General features: G+C 38.8%; 2 protein-coding genes and 1 long non-coding RNA gene across 6 annotated transcripts in view; 1 reads left to right on the plus strand and 2 right to left on the minus strand.

The window, feature by feature from the left end:
* Positions 1-827: 827 nt before the first annotated feature.
* Positions 828-5,255, minus strand: LOC148349688 (homeodomain-interacting protein kinase 1-like). Of its 2 annotated transcripts, none has more exons than XM_088321456.1 (9): positions 4,939-5,255; positions 4,658-4,849; positions 3,053-3,234; positions 2,851-2,974; positions 2,496-2,609; positions 2,094-2,180; positions 1,836-1,984; positions 1,563-1,769; positions 828-1,485 (listed from the first exon to the last, which is right to left on the minus strand). In XM_088321456.1, the coding sequence occupies exons 1-9, from the start codon at positions 5,143-5,145 to the stop codon at positions 1,359-1,361; spliced, it is 1,389 nt and encodes a 462-aa protein (XP_088177582.1). In that variant the 5' UTR covers positions 5,146-5,255; the 3' UTR covers positions 828-1,358. The 2 variants fall into 2 exon arrangements, with proteins under 2 accessions (XP_088177582.1, XP_088177581.1); XM_088321455.1 differs by having other exon boundaries at positions 1,836-2,032.
* A 140-nt stretch (positions 5,256-5,395) lies between these two features.
* On the plus strand, positions 5,396-14,620 carry LOC148349689 (uncharacterized). 2 transcript variants are annotated; one of them, XR_015847263.1, is made up of 3 exons: positions 5,396-5,529; positions 5,638-5,726; positions 14,113-14,620. It is a non-coding gene; the product is annotated as an uncharacterized LOC148349689 (long non-coding RNA). The 2 variants fall into 2 exon arrangements; XR_015847264.1 differs by having other exon boundaries at positions 5,407-5,529; positions 5,609-5,726.
* pof1b (POF1B actin binding protein) overlaps positions 9,009-16,611 on the minus strand; it is a 29,641-nt gene continuing 22,038 nt past the window's right edge. For both annotated transcript variants that reach the window (XM_088320951.1, XM_088320952.1), the window contains 6 exons: positions 15,804-15,956; positions 15,602-15,721; positions 14,208-14,345; positions 14,054-14,130; positions 13,264-13,378; positions 9,009-10,131 (listed from right to left, as the gene is read on the minus strand). In XM_088320951.1, the coding sequence (XP_088177077.1) occupies positions 10,126-10,131; positions 13,264-13,378; positions 14,054-14,130; positions 14,208-14,345; positions 15,602-15,721; positions 15,804-15,956 (609 nt within the window). In that variant the 3' untranslated portion in view covers positions 9,009-10,125. The remainder of the gene's footprint in view (positions 10,132-13,263; positions 13,379-14,053; positions 14,131-14,207; positions 14,346-15,601; positions 15,722-15,803; positions 15,957-16,611) is intronic.

Consider the following 16,611-nt stretch of genomic DNA (forward strand, 5'->3'; position numbering starts at 1 on the left):
GCAGAAGAGCTGGTGTGGTGAGAAACCTTGCTAAGAGGGTTGAAAACGCTCTGAGATGGTTCAGATATATGGAAAGATTGGATGAAGACCGTTTGATTGAAAGAGTATGTTGTGCAGAAGTGGTTGGAAATAGAATGAGAAGGCTTGAATATGGTTGAATGGACGGGGTGAAACATGCTCTTGATGCAAGGTCGATTAAATTAATGGATGCAAGGGTGTGTGCTAGGGATGGATGAGAACTATTAAGGTTTGTTAAGAATGACTGATATCGATGAATATGATGCAGAGGGGGTAAACCAGTGTATGCTGTCAGGCCTCTCTGCTGATGAAGGGTTGTATGGCACAGCATCTCACTCTTTATTGTGCTGTGGCCTTAATGTTGACAGTCAGGTTGGGAAAAGCCAAGGGGAATGAATGTTTGGTGAATGTGAGTGTGTTCTTGACTCTTACCACCTGCCACTAGGATTATATAGATAGACAGATGGAGAAAGACTTTTAAATCATTGAATCAATCTTTTAAGATGATGCTGTGTTTAAAAGGTGCTGCTCACAAAATTGATTGTTGTTTTGGTGTCTTTCTTATCCGGTTTCCTTAGGTGTTCCCCCGTAAAAACTAAATTTTTCATTGGCAAAATTCAAATATCTTACTGCATTTTTTTCTGTACATGCTTTTTAAAAAAAAATCATTGTATTGAACAATATTTACATTTTATGCAATACAATTCTTCTGTAATTGTCCTGAAGTAGCCCTATTGCAGTTCTTAATGCAAATGATTGCTTTAAAAGGGGAGCTATTACTTTTAAATTATTCTAATTATAATTATTAGTTGTAAATTAATATATACATTTTTATATTTTCAGTGTTTCAAAACCAATTGGATGAAATGGTCCATTTATAAACAAATAGACAATGTGACATAACTTGTGCAGTTAAATGCAAACAAGAAATATATTGGATAGTGTTATACGATTTAAGACACTATCAGCATATACAAAAAAATAAATAAATACAGTACTCTACATCAATCAGCAGTTTTTTTCCTCAGCCACGCCACTATTCAAATATTTTTCAACCCAATGCAGATAGCGACTCAAAATACTTGTCCATCTTAGGTGATTGTTCATGTTCCTATGCCTTAACCATCTAGTGTCTTTCTGAGCCCCAATCAGGATAAAGGAAAAGTATTACAGTTGGGCTTTGGGGTTTGGGTTTGGCTGTTCTTGTAAAACCACATCAGTGATTCTATTCACAGAGGTTTATGATTCAGGGTAGGTTAATGCAGCGCTTCGAGTTGTGTACCCTCCTATTCCTGTTTCAGTGCCTGAATTCTCCTCATGTCCTTCCTTAGCCACATCCTCTATTGAGTATCGGAGACCGCATGCATGTCCAGGTGCTGCATTGAAGTTTTGGCGACCTTGGAGCAAGACCGAACCGGTTGCACGGAATCTGCCATCCGTCTCACGTAAAGGTGGTCAGACAGGAAGCTATTGTTGAGAATTTATAATAAGAAAGCTGGTAGTTAGCGTTATAAGTTCCGGATGATACTCAGAGTTGAGCTTACCTAGGCAGACAACCCACAGCTGCCGACTTTCGCTTTTTGGGAAGACGACTTGCTTGTTGCTCCACACCATCATTGACTTTCTTGTTCTGTGCTATCTCGTTCTTCTTGCAAACACAGCTGTCCGCATTCTGCGCTAAGACTTTTGAATTTTTACCGCAAGGATCCTTGCCCTCACTTGCAGCCATTATTCCGCAACAAAACCTAACGCTACCAGACAAATAAACCTTTTGTTAGACAGAAGTCAATTAACTTATTTTTGGGAAGGATTCTTACTGGGGGCTGATGGCAAAGTGTGGCCACAGGTGGCTCATGTTGATGAACTGATGCTCCAGGACCTGGCGGGGTGTCATTCTTAAGGACGCGTCAATGCGAAACATTCCCTTCAGCATATCCACAAATATCAGTTTATCAGCCGCATACACCTGTTGGTCCAAAGGGTTTTTGGTATAGCACCACTGAAACTGCTGGAGCTGAGAATGAAAATTAATGAGAACCCAATGACCATTCTCTTCAAAAACCTTTAGATCTTACTTGTAGAAGGTGGTCAAGTGAGTTCAACTTCATGCTCGTGGCCGTCCTGACTGTTATTCCAGTTTCTTGCTGGTAAGTTTCCGACGTCTGAAAAGATTTGTAACAAGGGTTGGATTTAACTTTGAGGATGTGTTTTTGGGACTTGGCTAGTTTTAGACCTGAATTACATGACTTGCCGATTTTCATATTGAAGTCTGAAACTCGAAAATTAAAGACCGTCAGTCAAATTGAATGTCATAAAATTTAAAGGCTTGGAATTGAGACCATATATTTACTTAAAAATATGATTGATTAAGCACATCTAGGGAAAATCATAGTTTTTAACAACATACGGAAGCAACCTTCCTAAACAGAACTCCAGGCCGGTTCAGTTCCACAAGTAAAGCAAGAGAGGGAGTTTACCTTGAGGCTCCACATATTAGTTTCACCTTCCTGTTGGAAGAAGTGTTCAGTCTTTTGGCCGGAGACCAGAAGACTGTCAGGAAATGCTCCCTGGGTTTCTATGATGTACCTTATCTGAAAAAAATCACAGAACAAAATCACAGTCACCGTTGAAACATTTGATTTTAAATACAAATATATGGTTAATCTTGACATCGGCTCACTTGGTAAAACAGCACAAAGAAGCTTTCCCCTAAGATGTAGTTACAATTAATACCCTCCTAATATAAACATAATAATTCGCTGGACTCTATACCAAAACCTCAAAGATAAATTTGACCATTTTACCATTTAACTTTACCAGGTGGATATTTACCATTTCGTAGTCATTCTTGCCGGGAAAAATCAGCGTACCCGTATACAAAAAAGCAACCACGCATCCCATAGACCAAATATCAATAGCTTCATTGTATGGCGCTCCCACCAAGATCTCCGGAGACCTGAGAGAGGGTCAACAATGTCAAGTTGGCTCCCAAAGAAACCACAGGAAGCAACCCAGGAAATGAGACGTAAATCACCGGTAAGGGCGGCTCTGAATGTACGAGCCCTGTCTTGCATCGGCGACCTCATGCGTCAGGCCAAAGTCGATGACTTTAACACGGTAGGGCTGCTGCCGGTGGTTGATGAACATGATGTTTTCCAATTTGAGGTCGGCGTGAATCATCCGTCCACCCTTAAGGTGGTCCAGAGCCCTGGCGAGCTGACATAGTGTGGTAAAAGTGAAGGTTTTTGTCAATGACTTGTATAAAACATGACATCCCCTCAAAACAAGATATTTTAAAAAAGATAAGGGGTGTAACATCCCAGACTCTGGTCTTGTCTTCTTTGGAAGACGCTGCTTGCCTAGTTGAAATGCTCTAGCTCCAGCCCTAGCTGTTGATGTAAGGGCAATTGAGACAAGTTTGCTGTCTCAAAATTGGATAGTTTTCGCAAGGAAAGAAAAGGTTGTGTTCTTTAGTTCAGTGCTTCTGCAATACTTATCTTCCCTAGCGTTGGGGGGGTGTTGGAGCTCATGACAGCTATCGAGCAGTGGGCGGGGGGGACCCTGACCCGGTTGCCAGCCAGATACAGGGCTCACAGAGACACTTGCTCATTCACACTTAGGGACAATTTGGACTGGCCAATTAACCTGACGTGCATGTTTTTCGAATGTTGGAGTAAACTGCATTGCCCAGAGGAAACTCAGGCATGGGGAGAACATGCAAACTCTGCACCAGGAGGCTGCAGTAGTTGGAATTGAACCCTTGGGCTGCACGCTACCTAGCCGCTGAGACACCTATCAAATTTAGTGTATAAAAAATTGTGAAGTTTAAAACATTGATGGTAGGATATATCCATCCCTTTATTTTCTCTGCCGCTTTTCTTCACAAGCGTCGAGGGGGTATTGGAGCCCATCCCTGGCATCTTCGGGCAGTGTGCAGGGAAGACCCTGAACTGGTTGCCAGCCAGTTGCAGGGTACACAGAGAGATACAAGTCACTTTCTCATTCACACCTAGGGACAATTTGGACTGGCCAACAAACCTGATATGCATGTTTTTGGAACGTGGGAGGAAACCAGAGTGGTCTGAGGAAACCTACGCAGGCACAGGGAGAACATGTAAACTCTGCAGAGAGAGGCCGCGGTATCTTTGTAGAGTATATTCACATTAAAAAAATACCAGCAAAAACCAAAGCAACCCGTAATACTCAATTAGCTGCATTTTTAATGAAATCGCAAACGCTTCACTTCTGTGGCTTTAAAATCCATACCTCATATATTCTACAATTGATCTGCGTTTGGCCATGTTCAACCTGTGTAAATAAACTCTGTTGGTCGGGTGTCGACTTGTATTTGCAGGGAATTATCGCCATTTGCTGTTAAGGAGTTTAAATTACCCTATTTTACTAGCATTATTTTGCTACGGCAAAGGCCCACAACCCATTGAAAACAGGTCGGTGACCCTCTTTTGGGTCCTAGCCAAACAGTTGAGAAACACTGCTTTATTTGATCCCCAAACTCATCGCAGACATTTTGTTTATACACCTAGAAATTGTTTTTCATCGTGAAAATTAAAAAAAGGAATTTATGGCATGGTAAAGCAAATTCATAGATTGTAATAATTCCGATTGGGACTCGATTTACCTGATGGACAATGGGTCGGATCTCCTTGACTTGGAGAGGCTTGAAATGTCGCTCCTTCATGAAGTCAAACAGACTTTTATCTAGGTATTCAAACTCCAGGCAAATGTATCCCATGTAGTTGAATGTGCTCATCCACTGGACAAGGTGACTAGTGTAGTTTTCAAGCATTTTGATTTTCTGTAGCGCCTCAATCTGTAGGCATTTCAGTAACATTTCAGGAGCACTCGTTATCGGAGTACAATATTCTGGAATGTTTTTCTTTTGACAAGTTATGGTCTAACCTCAAACCTGGCCTGCACAGCAAAGGTTCCCTGGTCCCTGATCATCTTCACCGCCACTGTCTTGTTGGTGTCTGTCTTACGGCATTTGGCTACTTTGCCAAAGGTACCCTCGCCCTTAACGGAGATCACCTTGTAGCCAGCAAATGGCGATTGAAGCTTGGCTCCCGGGCACAGGCAGTAGGCGGCATCGCTAGGGGAGCTGTCCATCTTTGTTGGTGCCACTTTCTCTCTTCACGTGGAAAGCATTTTGATGAGATTGTGTGTACAACCATTCTAAGGAATGAAGCAGGAGACGCCTGTCTTGCATCTGATCAAAGATAGGCTACACAAAAAGTGATCATTTTCTTTTAAAGTGTGACATCAGTGATGTCCATGGGGTGCCTTTAGACATCACAGTGCTCGGCCTTTGTGTACTGGTACGTATAAGTACACTGACATCACTTTGAGGGATTGTCAGGAGTACAATAAATTAAAGCACCTATCTTTAAAAGAGACACACATTTTAAGAGTAAAAATTAGGTTTAATAGAAATAAACCTTAAGCTGAAATTGCTTGGCGCTCAGTGCATGGTGTACCTCATCTCAAAATAAGGTGGGATAGGTTACATATCTCTAAATAAGTTCTCTATAAAATTGAAATAGTAAATGGGAAATGGACTGTATTTCTATAGTGCTTTAACCACTTTTTGGGGGGCGGCAGTGGCTCAGGAGGTAGAGCGCTCGTCTTGGGATCAAGAGATCGCAGTTAGAATCCCGGCTACTCCGTGTTACACGTTGAAGTGTCGTTGGGTAAGACACTAAACCCCTAATGCCCCCAATAAGCAGGTTAGCACCTTACATGGCTGCACGGCCGCTGTTGGGAAATGTGAAGCACACTGTAAAATGCTTTCGGAGGTCTTGACTTGCAAAGCGCTATATAAATGCAGATCATTTAATTTCATTTTATTTCATTTAACCACTCACTGAAGACCTCCCATAGCACTTCACAATGTACTTCACACTTACCCATTCACACACTACTCAATCTAATTTAATTAAGAAATGTGACTAGAATTGTTTTTTGTGATATTGTATTTATGTGGTATTATAGTAGAGATGAAGGGAATGAAATGTCGTGAGGTATTTTGATGTAAAACAAACGTGATGTGATTTTACTTTGACAGTTTTCCGTTTTAGAAAAAAGGACATTTTCTTATTATGACAGTGATCACATCATGAAGTGCCAGACGTGACACCAAAGTTTAGAACAATTTGCATGAGGTAAATTAAAGCATGTACGTACAGTTTTATTTTGAAATGATAACATAATTGTCTGCGAGGCCTATTCGTGAATTATTTAACAAATCTCAAAAGTTGTTGATATATTTAACTTTTAAATTTTCTTATTGTTACGAAGCAAATATCCAAATTTTGCCTCTCTGTTAAAATTATAAGGGACGCTATGTATTATTTGACCGTAAGATGTTGCTGTATAGTGTAGTGCAGTGGTCTTCAACGTGGAGGACCAGGTATCCCCCTAAGAACACCCGCAGACAGATTCTGAAAATAAGTCACCAGTGATGGGTCATTTTTAACATTTAATAAAGTTTCATTTCTAACAGTCATGTTGTTTTAATGGTTGACCAAGACTACTGAACCTAACCTTCAACATTTTCAACCTGGTAATAACATGGTAACAACATAGTTATAACATCATAAGTTGTCATTTTAGAAATGCATATGCCAATTAGTCACCAAACGTAGCTGTCAGCCTCAAAAAGTCTGCTGACCCTGGTGAATTGCAACCAAAAACATCTGCTAAAACGCTCATGGAAGAATACAAACTACAGAGACTCAAGCTGGCCATAAAGCACAATTTTTCTTGTTGTCTTGTTGTCCAGCCTTTTGTGAAATATTTGTTTATTTGGGTACCCCTAGCAACAAGATTCCTGACAAATATGTAAGATCCCTTTGGTAAGGCTCATGTGATGTTAAATAAATGCAAATTTCTTAACCATAGAGTATTTTTAAAAATAGTTTACACTAAAGTTAATGTATTTTTGCCTATGATTTAAATTAATATTGTTTATTAATTAATTTATCTTATTTTTTACTACTATGAGATTCTAAAAATGTACAAAACCCCTTTTGGTCAGTTTTCCTTTTATAAATAGAGGTTATTTCAAAATTAGAAAGCAATGAAGGCATACATGTTAGCTTCCTCCAGGATTATTACAAAACATGTTAAAACATTCTGATTTCAACTGGGCTGCAGACCCCCCTTGTGTATGGTGGGCATGATTTGTGGATGGAAGGGGTTCGATAGGCCTGGCAGGATTTTAAAAGGGAAGCCAGGGTCAAAAAGATCACATCACAATAAGTGAATAATTCTTTAATATACATTCCAAAAACATGCATTTCAAGTGAATTTGCCGGTCCAAATTGTCCTTAGGTGTGAATGAGCGAGTTGTCTGTCCCTGTGTGCCCTGCGATTGGCTGGCAACCAGTTCAGAGTGTCCCCTGCCCACTGCCCGATGATAGCTAGGATTGGCTCCAGCACACCTACGACCCTACTGAAGATAAGCGGTGCAGCTAATGAGATGAGATATGTATATATATATATAGACAGAGACAGAGACAGAGACAGAGAGAGAGAGAGAGAGAGAGAGAGAGAGAGAGAGAGAGAGAGAGAGAGAGAGAGAGAGAGAGAGAGAGAGAGAGAGAGATGTCCCTGTTTTTAAGAGCTAAATCTGATATTTTTGTAATTATTTGGTAGTATTGTTGTGGTATTTCTGTCGTAGTATTTTTATAGTAGACAAATAAAGGGACAACGGTGACTATGCCCCTTTGAGAGAATTCATTTTTTTCTTATATAGAAAGATAATAAGTTTTATCTTAAGAGAACATAAAGAAAAGCAGAGATTAGAATGTCAACATGGTAAACTAATGTTGACACTGAACATGCGCTCACAAAAGTGAAATTATAATGTTTTAAGCAAGAGATCACGCTCACCCTGCCCCGCCTCACTACCGTCATGGCTCATAATTAATTTACAAGGCCTACATACAGTTGGGCCGCCTGCATAATCGATTGGCTACAGGAACATGTGAGACAAGGCAGGGAGGGATCACAACCAAGCTCTGTACTGTAATCACATTTGACATAATCTTTTTTTTTTTTTTTTGAGTATTTTTTTTTCATTTTGTTGAGTTCAAAATTAACCACTTTGATAAATAATTGAGAAAATAAAAGGGATATCGCTTTAGCAGTCGAAACAATTTTCACATATTACAAATCATGCAATAAGTTAAAATAACAAGGTATTATGTGTCAAATCGATCACATCTTATCACCATTCCCAAAAAAAGTAATAACCCCTCATGCGAAGTCACATCATAAATGTAGGATTATAAGATAATCACACTATTTGATTCAACATAATTTCAAAATTAAATAAAAAGAATTTCAAAAAAATAGATATTTGTTGTTTCATTCACCAAAAGCGTGGGTGGTGATTATATTTTCGTTTGAAATCTATATATGTATAAATGGTTTTTTTTTTGTCTGTCCATGAGTTTAGATATGATCACTATCTTTCACAGGCAGTCAGGTAGGTTACCCCAGACGTGAAAACTGCCCAAGGAAAAGCCGAGTTTGCATTTTCTCTTGCTGACTCAGCAGCCTTTCCATAAAGACATTCTATTCTCCTAGGTTAGAACACGTGTTTTAGAACTAGTTTTGAAAATTGTTCAAATTGATTTATACTGTATCATAAGAGGGTTTAAGGTTATGGGATATGTGTTTCTCCATAGCTCTGCACAATGTTGAATAAGGTAATATAAGTGAAAAATGATAGAAAAGAATAATTTTTGGGTTCATGTTTTTTTTTTTTAATTGGACGACAGAGAGAACAGTTTTTGTCTAAATACTCTGGATGTAGTGGCAATAGGTCGATGGGCTTTCCAACAAGCCCTAAAGAACTGCTATGACCTCATTTCAATGCACCACTAACCTGGAGAGGGAATAGGGCCACCTGCTGTCTAAATTACAACAGTGCAACATTCTTTCAAACAGAAATAAAGAAATGACACTCGAAGTAAAATTTTGTTTATTCCCAGAAACAACAGCACACAGACAGACATGGCTATAAAAAAACAATTAGAAACAAGCAAAAAGAAATACATATTTTTAGTTTGTTAAAAGCTATGACCAATTCATAGTGACTCTTTGTGATTAAGGGCTCTATAAATAAACGGGACTGGACTTGACTTAAACATTACTGTGTCACGTGTTAGACTATTGCTTCTCCCCCCGTTGATAATGGCTACCGATTCAAAAAATAATTTACCGCTTTTTTAAATGTATTAAATGTTTTCAATTTGAAGAGAGACTAAGCTTTAGTTGCATTAATAAATACCTCCAACAATAGTATTAAATCTCTCTCTTGGTTTAAGTCAGACACTTCCAGTTATGAACAACCTTTTATTTCAGTATTCTGGAGATGGGTTGCACTCTGTGCATTAAAATGAGGGCGTGCTACCATCTACTAGTCTTGACTACCACTTTTTAATGCCAAAAGGTTGGCATGTACAGTATGCCAATACATTTCTGTTCAACCTACAATTTCAATCAAGTACGACAGTCCAGATTTAACATACTTGTAGACTTTTGGATGTAACGCTACTATGATGCTAGCTTATATTATTGATATTCGATTTAAAGTCCAAATTATACACTGAATCGTAGTACACTATACACATAATAAATCAGCTTCCTGTGGGCCCAGTGTTCACTAAACACAAACGTGCAAAAAAAGACATTTTGTCCTTTAAATCCATCAATAAACTGCATAACTATAAGCACCCCTGTGCACCACTACCCTTCATACCATGATTAAAAACTTCATTACATGATTACACTTCCGCATCCAATGCAAAAGCAAAGATCCCATTTTCTTTAAACCTTTTGACAAATATATATATTTAAATATTTACAGCAACAAATTTACCAGGCTTTATTGGAAAACACTAATAGAGCTACGGCAAAAGCGGAGCAGTGTTAACCCATTTTAGGTCGATACAAGAAAATATTTTCAGTTTTGTTGTATTAGTATAAAAATAAGACATCGGATGCATCCTAAAGTTTCAACTGTCCTGTTGAATTGCTGGAGTAAACGGGTCAGGGGATCTCCACGTTCTTCTCGTTTGCTCATTCCTGTTGGAACACAGAAAATGTCTTTAACAAAACTAGTGATCCCAAGAGCCAAGAAGAGAACCGCAGCGTTCTCCATTCGGGCCCCGGTGCTGTGGAATGCTCTTCCCCCCCGAGACTCGATCTGCAACCTCAGTGGAAATGTTTAAATCTATGCTTAAAACACACTACTATTCTATAGCATATGAATAACCTATATTTTATGTTGACAATGTCTGTGTAGTATTTGCCCTCATGTAGGTTTTAGATCGGGATGGACTCATAATAGTCTTTGGTTTGCAATAATCTGTGGTCAGCCCTTTGAGACTCTTTGAGATGAAGGGCTATACAAATAATCTTGACTTCTAGAGGAGGTGATCTTATCCCAGTCTTTGTGAATACAACCTATTTTTGTGTAATATTTGACCACTAGAGGCCAGTGTATTGTGTAGTTTAACCAAAATCAAGTCCTGCAAAGCACAAGGAAAATACTATTTACTGAGGCTCAAAGTGCCCAAACATCACAATTTTTTGCCCAAACTTGTACAAGGTTTTTGGTTTTTGGGGGTATCTGTAGCAGCAAGATGGCGAGCCTCATGTTATGTAAAATAAGTACAAATTTCTCGAGCATATATTTTTTTAATGCAAGTTTACATGCAGGCTAGAGGAGTAACGGAAATTATGTAACGGCGTGACGTACTCGAGATACAAAAATGTGATTGCCTTCCATGGGAGTTACAGAAAAAAAGACAATCGAAGGACTACAAATTGATTTCAAACTATATAATGCGCCGGGGCCTCAACTTGATGTGTGTGCGGATCATAGTAGCATCCATATCCGCAGATTGTATGGATAGGGTGTTTGTCACTGTGTTGCAGGTTAAAAAAAAACTATTCTTTTCAGCCGTATCATATGTCTCCTTCAATGTAGCACTCATTTTGTTGGATTGGCAAATTTGTGAGCTGTTTATGTGTGTGCATATTGGGGCGCTAGTAATGCATTCAGGGACATTTAGTTAATCTGAGTGACGGACTTTTTGTATTTTGCACTGAATTGTTTTTCAAAATTTACCACTGTATACTATCACCTTATTAATGTGCTCTTAATGTGATCTAAAACAAAACATATCCCGTGTTATATCAATGTGCCTTTTTTTGTATTGCTGTCAAAAAACGAAAAGTTGTCCCAGTTTGATTGAGTAAAACACATGTTATTAAAAACATTTTTTTTAAATTCGATGATGTTTGATTTGTTTTAGAGCCCCAATATGTAATTTGACCACTAGACAGCACTGTGTTTTCTGGTACGAACGAGCGAGGGCCTGGGAGACACAGCAGAGAATGGCGGCAGGAAGCCGGAAGAACGTGGCGCCAATCCAAGATGGATTCCAACGTGAAAAAGAAATACAAATTTCTCGACCTATGACTGTTTGTAAAAAATTAACAAGGGTATGATAGTTCCTTGTATTTTAGCACAGTATTCAAATCCATATTTTTTTTTTACTGCATGAGTTTTTTGTACCACTAGGAGGCACTAAACATTACACACTATCCCTTTAGGACAGGGGTCGGACTAGTAGATTAAAGAGAAAGAAAAAGAGAGATAACGAGAGATAAAGAAATAAGAGAAAGAGGGAGGGAAAAGGAGAGAGGGCAGGACAAAGAAAGAAAAAGAGAGAGATGGAGAGAGCGTGAGAAACAAAAGATAAAAAGTCATGAGAGGGGGAAAAGAAAGGGAGAGGAATAAAGAAATCCAAAGAGAAATAGAAAGACAGAAGGAGAGAAAAGAAAGCGCAAAGGGTAGGAAGAGAGAAAGAGAAAAGAGAGAAATGGAAAAAAGGAAGTTAAAGCAAAAGAAGTTAAAAAGACACAGAGAAAGAAACAAAGAGCAACAAAGGAAGAGAAAAAGAGACACAGAAAGTGAGAGTGGATTTTGTAAGGTTTATTGTTCTATATTCTTTACGGGATGCTTTCTTTTGACAGACACGTTTGATGCATTGCGAGCGTGATCCTACTAGCGTGTTGGTACCTTTCAAAGGCACGGTTTGGGATGAAAGTTATATCATTATTATTAAAGCTTTGAAAACTCTCTCGGTGTACAGTCTTTCTTAGTAAATATGTGTAACCATGTATAACATATATTTGCAACTGTATATTTTTGTAATGTATATATTTTAGAGATTTATTCTGTGTTCTACGGGCCAATCAAAAAGAAAGGGCGGAGCAAACGCGGGCTGATGGGAATTGGGGTAAAGCTGAGTTACCGGTAGATCTGTCTGTGTTCGCAGCGGACAATAGTGGATATATATTTTTCCCACCCTTAACTTTGGGAATAAACATTTTGTTTCCTTGGATTACTTTCAACGGGACCCGGACTTTACAAGTCTGCATCATACGCTAATTACGGGTATGATTTTACATTCATGATGCCGACTGTGGTTCTGAGATTATGCACTATTGACTTTTAGATTGTGTCGGTAGGAGGCTAGGAGACTAGGACCTTGACTCAGCCTCTTGGCTGGGTGAAAGTGTCAAAGCTTATCAGCTTTGGAGTGTATTATGATTCGACGGATAATGAGTAATTGATAAAGATTATAGAACAATTAATCTCTACGAAATCACAATCGTGGAACCTACAGCTTGATTTGGGATAAACTTGTGATCGTGTCATTAGTTTTAATGTGGGCGCACGCGGCTTATACACAGGTGCGGATTGTGTAAAAACTAAAGTGGAAAATCACCTAAAAAGTGGTGGGTGCGGCTTATAATCAGGTGCGCTCTATAGTCCGGAATTTACGGTATTTAAGTGTTTGCTAAGTGTATTTGACATTCTGGTGTGTTAGGTGGGGAGACAGGGTGTTTTTCTTTTATTGTACATTGAATGTTTTTATACAGCAATATGAATCACATTTTGATGTCTGAAAAGTGCTATACGAATACATTTTGATTTGAATTATAAGTGTGTGGATAATTTTGCCTGTGTTTCAGGACAGAGAGAACCAGTAATTCATTTCACATAAAGTAAACCTGCTGTCTCTGGTTTTGGTAAAACGATCACATCGGAAGAAAATGGCATTTCAGATCAAACCACAATGCGTTTACAAAAAACATCACAAAGAAGGCACAGTAATTCTCAAGCTTGGTTCTCTAGCATACCCGTCTAATAATCTCTCCGGATCTTTCAATGACTATCGTCTTGTCTTCTCCAATTGGCGATGTCACCTGGTAGTCGTCACTCAGCAGTCCGAGGATAGGATACTGGTTCCTGTACCTGTAGTGAGATTTAAGGCCAGAAATCACGCAATTCATTTTATGTTTCCTTTTTTTAACAATTGAGTGATTTTAAAGGTCTTCACAAACATTTTCTTTTCTGTCAGGCACAGAACATGTAGTGTTTCTCCCCACAAATGTGCAAGCTTGTTGCAAAATATTCCTTGCGCTCTGTGACTCGAGATATTTAGTCTCAAACTTGACTCATCTGGATTGTTTGCATTAAAGCTGTGACATCATTGAAGGAACACAACACTTTCAAAACGGTGAATCCCATTAAAACCAGCCAGCTCCCAAACAGACAGCAAATGGAGTGAACAGTTATTGCATACTGATCATTTCTGCTTGAAGGTAGGCGGTTGTGGCTCTCAGTTTTTTCTTGCCAGTTAGCCCTTTTTTGGCTGCCTAGGCATTCTCCACAAAAACAACAAAAACTTTGCTTAAAAGATACATAACTTCTTTGACAAATTACCACGTAAATCAGTGTGGCGACTGAGGTGCTGGTGTTCTTTTGATGATGTCACAGTTAAGGATGACAAAGACAAGACATACAGTCTTCAAAATGCATTATCTTGCAAAATAATTAGGAATATACTTATGAAATATATACATATATTTTATGCAAAAACATGTACTATTTTACTCACATTTTAGATGTTTAATAATTTGGAATTACCTTTTAGTGATGATCGTTTTGGTGGTCTGAGAGCTGCTATCATTTCTGTTTCTCTCCAGCATCAGCTTTCGGATCTCCTATTGGCAGGTGGAGAATGTTCCAATTATTTGGCAAAAAATGGTAATGCTACATGAGTGAAGACAGAGTTATGAACCTCCTCCTGTTTGGTGATGATGGTCTGACGCTGCTCCAGCATGGCAAGCAGCTCTGAGATCTTCAACTGCAGGGTCTTCTCAGAGGCGGATGACGACCTCACAGTGGTGATCTCTGTCTGGAGCTTTGTAATTTGGGTCTGGAATGAATAAAAGTGGAAGTCAATTCCTTTTTTATAATCTTAGCGATATAATCTATAATAAAACATTAATGCATCGTTTTACGGCAGGGGATGGGAATGTATGCTCGCAAGCCAGATGTGGCTCTTTTCATAAGTGTATTTGGCTCAGAGATAAAATTCACAATTTTAACACATTTAGGCCGGAACGGAAACATTGTGTTTCTACCACAACTGGCAGGAACGATGTAGTGCTTTTCTACCTTTAATGCTAATAAAAAGAAATGTCATTAGGATTTTTTTCTGTGTCTCTTGGCCAATGAGGGTCATCATTCACATGCGAGTGTTACGTCTGCCTGCTACCATTTCCGGGAAAATTTTGTCAAACATAATGGTAGTCTGTGCAAGTTATGACCAAAAAAAACAAAAAAAAAAAACAATGATCATAAAAATGTTTGTAGATTTTAAATATGATTCACTTCTATAAAACGGAATGGTCAACAATTAAGGACTATTCAATTCCCCAACTTTATAACTGTGACCATGTGAGACAGATGAAGTTAAATGGATCTGTACTCTTCTGGTTTGCAGTATTTAGTGACATTTTTATAAAACGGCTCTGCTCGCACCTGGTTTTGTAACCAAAATTCACACACATGAATTGCGTTTGCCTGTGTATTTTCTGTACAGCCCTTTAAGACTTCTTGTGATTAAGGGCTATACAAATAAACATGACTAGATTAGACTTAATAAAAAGGACAAAAAAATATGACAGTGTAAAACTGCATAGACTCAACAGTTAAAATAGACCAGTTAACACATTCAATGTAAAAAAATGAAAACATTTCCCCACATTATTTGTGAATAAACGTGGTGCTTAGAAAAGATCCCTTGTAATCTACAATTATAATAATATGTAAGGTTGGTTACCAATGTAGCCTGAATGATAAAGAATAACGTTGAAAACAAAAAGCTAAAATTTTGGAGTTGTCATCTTTTTACTCATCCGCCCCGCCGCTGAACATAAAGTCTGGATGCGGACCAAGAGCGAAACTAAGTTTGACATCCCTGATGTTGCGCACTGTCCCGCCTAAGAGGACAAAGCATGCAAAAACCAGTAAACTGTATACTGTCATTTTACCAAATTATTTGATACGTTATCCTTTTTAAATTTCCAAGGATTTCGGACCCTGGATTTATGGTGTTAAAACCAGCTTTAATGATTTAATTTTTTTTTTCCCCAATATCCCCATCTGGTCCATGTAAGACGGCTTCACCCGCAGCCGCTGGATCTCTTTCTCTTTTTCCTCCCTCATGGCCCCGAGGTCCTCCTGGTACTGCCGCGATAGCTCCTCAGTTCGGATGTGCAGTGTAGTGCTGTTGGATTGGCCAAGTTGCTGGTGGGAGAAAGATTTCAAAATACATTAATGCAAAAATTAGGTGATTTGACTGAAAACACGAGTGAGGGTAGACATCTACCTTCTGTCGGAGCATCTCATTCTCCTTTTCCAGGGCCCTGATACGTCCCTCCAGCTCTCGGTTTCGGAACTCTCGAGTAGAGTCAGTGTTGCGGACACTCATAAGCTGGCTTTCCAAAGATCGCTGGGAAGCAGTGCTTTCTTTTAAAGACACCTGGACATACAAGAGTTGTTAGAGGATAAGATCTTCGCCTAGTGGCTAGGTAATGACTACTGTTAATTCCGGAGAACAAGTCGCTACTTTTTTGCTACATTATAAACACTGCGGCTATAAACACGATGCGTTCCTTCTTTTTTTTTGTGTGCGTGGTGGTAGCAAAGAAAACAGCGAGCTGCTCTTTTCTTCAATGCATGTGCCCTAAATACAAAACACCGCCATGACATCTGGAAACATATATGACATTCTTTTAGAGAAGTTAGTCTACTTTTTTGTCAACATGCGTCAAATAATACAAAAGAGTAACTTAATTTGATATTTATAACCAAGCCAGAATATTCCAACTTTTTCAACCATAAATCAAGTCCTCAATTTATACATCTGCAAAAAGTAGTAGAAGTCATCTATGAAAAACACTACACCTTTCTTTCTCTATCCTCTGCATCAATGTTAGGTCGCTGAAGTTTCCATTATCCTCGAGGGACTATAACAAGCAAATACAATTTCGTCTGTTACAGTGGCAATTATCAATCACAACTACACAAAGATTACGTGTCCGCTGCAATCTGGCACTATTCTCCACAGTATGGTTGCCCTGGCACTGTCGTCAATAAATATAGGCCTCACATATTACACAACGCAGCCCTCATAC

Source organism: Urocampus carinirostris, chromosome 17 (genome assembly GCF_059441175.1).
Source record: "Urocampus carinirostris isolate Australia breed hairy pipefish chromosome 17, RoL_Ucar_1.0, whole genome shotgun sequence".
Taxonomy (NCBI): Eukaryota; Metazoa; Chordata; class Actinopteri; order Syngnathiformes; family Syngnathidae; genus Urocampus; species Urocampus carinirostris.